This window comes from Lucilia cuprina, chromosome 3 (assembly GCF_022045245.1).
Source record: "Lucilia cuprina isolate Lc7/37 chromosome 3, ASM2204524v1, whole genome shotgun sequence".
Lineage (NCBI taxonomy): Eukaryota > Metazoa > Arthropoda > Insecta > Diptera > Calliphoridae > Lucilia > Lucilia cuprina.
The window spans coordinates 33,757,108-33,761,953 of NC_060951.1; the positions used below are offsets into that span (position 1 = coordinate 33,757,108).

Consider the following 4,846-nt stretch of genomic DNA (forward strand, 5'->3'; position numbering starts at 1 on the left):
TAAGAATAGAAATTTTTGGAAAATTTGCTATAAGAATAGAAATTTTCGGAAAATTTCTATTCTTATAGAAAATTTTCCAAAAATTTCTATTCTTATAGCAAATTTTCCAAAAATTTCTATTCTTATAGAAATTTTTGGAAAATTTTCTATAAGAATAGAAATTTCCGAAAATTTTTTATTTTTACAAATATCCGAAAATCTTCTATAAGAATAGAAATTTTCTATGAGAATAGATTTCCAAAAAATGTTCTTTAAGAATTAAAATTTTCCAACAAAGTTTTCTATAAGAATTGAAATTTTCGGAATAATTTCCTGTAAGAATTGAAAATTTCCAAAAGTTTTCACATTTTTATACCATTTTTTCCACTGTGTTTTCTGTGAACTAACAATGTTACTTTAAAGCTGTTATTTATAAGCCAAGAGAATGTGTAAAGAAAAACTTTATTGGAAGCGTATTTACCACTATTAGTTGTAGATGTTTATATTGTTATTGTCCAAAGCAGACAATATAAACTCTTTTAAAATATAAACAGAGAGCAAATTATTCACTCACCATCAATCACATATAAGTGGTCTTCGTTCTCGGTCAATTTCTTAAAACCATTCTCATCCACATCCTCATCTATATCGACAACATCAATGCCATCGCCAAAAATACGATTATTCTCCATGCTACGATAGTCAACGCCATGTGGATGTTGTTGTTGCTGCTGCTGATGCTGTAGATGTTTCCCTGGTGTTTCCATACGTCTCTGATGAAGATTACCAGTGCGTACATTATTCAATCTCAGGGGTTTGCATTGCATTTCCTCTTCAATTTCAGTAGTTTGTTGAGTTGAATTGTCATCGATGCCCAGACCAGCAGTAGTAGCATCGTCTTCATCATCGTCGTTCTCACCCTCATGATTTTCTATGTAATAGATATTTTTGGGTTTTGGACGTACGCCAGCACGTTTACAAAATTCTTCAAAAAGTTCATCTTTAGTTTTGCGTATGGTCCTTTTAAGACCGCAAAGTTTTTGAGGTTGCTCTTCATCGTTATCGTCATCGTCATCATCGTTATTATCCACTTGGTCGTTATCATTTTCATCAGCTTTATGGCCATTGACAGTGGCACGTAAATGACGCTGTTGGCGATGATGATGTTTATTGCTAGAATCGCCAACTAAATCATCGTCACTTGCATATGTTGCTGTTGTTGTTGTTGCAGCATAGTTTGTCTTGTAAATATTGTTGTGCCGTTGAGTTTGTTGCTGCAGCTGTTGCGGTAAAGTTTTCTTTGAGTGTGCGATATTGTTGCGTTGTTGTTGTAATTGAGTTTTTGTATTGTTACTACTGCCACCACTATTACCATTTGTTTGTGTTTCGGTATCAGTATTGTAGCGCGTATTTGTCGCCACATTACGTCTTCGATTGTTGTTATTGCTGTTGCCATAATCGGTTTTAGTTGATGACACACCACTAAAACTGACATTTTGGGTGGCATAAATGTCTGTTGTTGTGGACACACTACGTGTTAAAGGAAACTCTTGCGGTGAATCACTAAATTGTTGCGGTGGTCTTGGCAAAGTTTGTGTTTGCAATTGTAGACCACCTCCAACACCGACCCGTACGGCTGAAGGTGGTGGTGGTGGCGGCAGTATAGCTGATGACGTCGAAGATTCTGTATAGAGTTCATTAAGCGACTTTGCCAAATTTCTTGAGTGTAAATTACACTTGCTTTGTGTTGATGAAGTACTGGGTTTCTCGAAATAATATCTGCAAAAATAAAAACAAATTTAAATTAGTTTTTAAATTTTTTATTTCAGTAATTCTTTAGCAAAATTGAAGTGTAAAGAATGATCTTAAAAAGAAAAACCATAACAATTTGTCTTTCCTACCTTCTGTCCAATTCATTCAAGAACATAGTTGAACTCATGCCATTTGGATGTTTTCGACAAGCAAATGGTCCTGTATTGACATCAGTGGCTGCATCGACTACTCTACGTCCTGTTTTTGCTGCATTTCCTCCAGCTCCTCCGCCACTCTTGCCATTTACCTGGGCCATATTCATGAGTAATTTTTTCGTATCCAATTCCAATTCTTGTGCTGTTACTTGATGTTTTCTATTTTGCTGTTGTCTTAGTTTTTCCATTGGTTTTTTGCTTTCAATTTCATGTTTGTAACTTTTGTAGGTGTGACTATTGAAACGATTTTCTCCTTCTTTGATTTTTTCTTGTAGATTTGAGATTGTAAAACATGGTAAACGCTTTAGAAAATAACAGATGTGAAAAGTGGAAAATATGGAACATAGAATACATTAGCTAAGTGTTAGTAGTTTTTTCTTTTAATATTCAAAATTTAATATTTAAAAAAATATTTGAAAAGTTTTAAGAATTTTAAGAAATTTTCTAAAATCTTTTTTAAATTCTAAAAGTTGATTTATTGATGTCCTATTGCTTTGTTATTAGTTTCTAAACTCTGAATAAAACGTGACACTAATGCTATCATCACTCACTGATAAAATTCATTATTACTTTTTTTATTCTAGTACAAAACTTTGCCTTTATTATTTTTTAGTTAATGAATAATCAATCTATTTACATAAACTTTAATGAACTTTGTGCAACAATGATATGCAGTCAGAAGCAATAAACCACTAGTGACAGATTTTTAGTTTACAGACAAATTTCTTCCCTTAAAATGTTAATTAATTTGATGGGAAATATTCAGTTTTTGCTGTTAAGCAGGAAGTGAAAATTTCAGCGACATAAAATAACTTCTCAAAATAAAAATTGAAATTGAAATTAAAAATGAAAAAAGTAAGAAATTATAGTCGCGCGATAAAACAATGCAATAAAACATTGCATTGCATTGTACAATAGCCATTTATTGTTGAACGAAACTGTGGACATGGGCTAGGTGAAATAATGGATCGATGTTACCCATTTTCAATAAGCTTCGTCTACGGTACCATAGAAGATCATGTGCTAAATTTCATTAAATTATCTCCAAAATTGCGACCTGTAGTTTGATTACAAGGTTTACAAGCATTATTCGGGAGTTCAGTTGTATGAGGGCTAGGTGAAATAATGGACCGATCTTAACCATTTTCAATAGGCTTCGTCCCTGAGACAATACAATATCATGTACCAAATTTCATTTAATTATCTTCAAAATTGCGAACTAGTTTGATAACAAGGTTTACATAGATGGACAGAGGGACGGACAAAGCTTAATCGACTCAGAAAATGATTCTTAGCCGATTGGTGTACCGAGTGGAGGTAAAAATTAAGCAACAAACACAAGAGTTTTTGCTCTATTATATGTCCAACACCTGCTGCGCAGCGTAAAGATTTCCTAACTTAAAAGCTAGGCGTAAAGATTTTCTACTATATTGTATTTCAAAGAACAGCTAGTTTAGTTAAATACCAATGTATGCATCCACTCAGAGACCCAAAGGTCCATTGTGAATCCCTTTAATAAAGAACAAGGAGAAATCAAAAGAAGACAGAAGAGAGGAGAGATGAGAAGAGTGAGATTTTCCTTCCAAATAGAGAACAGAGAAAGGAAGTGGTCATGGAAAGAAAATCCTTAATTGTCTGTTATCTGAATATGCAAAAAAATCCCCTCATGAAGCCCATAATGTCGCCTAGGTTGCACCCTGCTTCATCTTCTAGTTCATCGTAGAACCCTTTACCTAGCCATTTCAGTCTCAGACTCTGTAATCTGGGACAGTGGCACACAACCAAGAACAGCTTCTTAAGGTACATATGAGTTCGACGCTCTTTATATAGAGATAGTGAAATCATAACGAAGCCGGTATTCTATATACCCCAAAGAAGCCAAGTAAGAGTGTACGTTAAAGTTATATTCTGAAGGGCGCCTTGGTGTAAAAAAACAGCTCTAAAATCACTTAATGTTTTTTATTTCTAATTTTGTGAAATATGCACATTTTAGACTCCTTAAACAGAGCCTCTACACGAAGAATCGCATACAAAAATCAAGTTATCTTTCATACCAAGTGTAAGCAGTAGCAACAGCTCTATGACTTACAAATCTGCTTACAAAGAGGCACCATTTTTGCTGGAGTATCTCGAATATCATCGCATACTCGCATTTTAAAACATTTACAACTGTTTAAGTTCTTTTTTTCCCACCTGTATGGTAATTATGCAAAAACGTGGACCAATATTGGCCTTTGGAAATATTTGTAGAAAATTTCAACTATCTAGCTCTTTCCATTAGGACTTCATCGTGTTTTTAACATACAGACGGACAGACATGGCTAGAATTTAATATGGCCCCATAGTAATTACAAATGCATAAATGTGGACCGATAGTCACCAATGGAAATATTTTTGAAAAATTTTAACTATGTCGCTCTTTACGTTCGGACTCTATTGTACTTTCAACAGACAGATGGACAGACATAGCTAGAATTAGTAACGTAGTTAGTTAGTTAATTAGTTAGTTAGTTAGTTACTTAGTTAGTTAATTAGTTAGTTAGTTAGTTAGTTAGTTAGTTAGTTAGTTTGTTTGTTAGTTAGTTAGTTAGTTAGTTAGTTAGTTAATTAATTAATTAATTAATTAATTAATTAATTAATTAGTTAGTTAGTTAGTTAGTTAGTTAGTTAGTTAGTTAGTTAGTTAGTTAGTTAGTTAGTTAGTAAGTAAGTTAGTTAGTTAGTAAGTTAGTTAGTTAGTTAGTTAGTTAGTTAGTTAGTTAGTTAGTTAGTTAGTTAGTTAGTTAGTTAGATAGTCAGTTAGTTAGTTAGTTAGTTAGTTAGTTAGTTAGTTAGTTAGTTAGTTAGTTAGTTAGTTAGTTAGTTAGTTAGTTAGTTAGTTAGTTAGTTAGTTAGTTAGC

The 4,846-nt window shown here is 32.9% G+C and overlaps 1 protein-coding gene across 1 annotated transcript in view; it reads right to left on the minus strand.

The window, feature by feature from the left end:
- Positions 1 to 545: 545 nt before the first annotated feature.
- LOC124418991 (putative uncharacterized protein DDB_G0285119) overlaps positions 546 to 4,846 on the minus strand; it is a 5,527-nt gene continuing 1,226 nt past the window's right edge. The window contains exons 2-3 of the mRNA XM_046947048.1: positions 1,881 to 2,248; positions 546 to 1,758 (exon numbers count right to left, since the gene is read on the minus strand). Of these exons, the coding sequence (XP_046803004.1) occupies positions 546 to 1,758; positions 1,881 to 2,248 (1,581 nt within the window). The remainder of the gene's footprint in view (positions 1,759 to 1,880; positions 2,249 to 4,846) is intronic.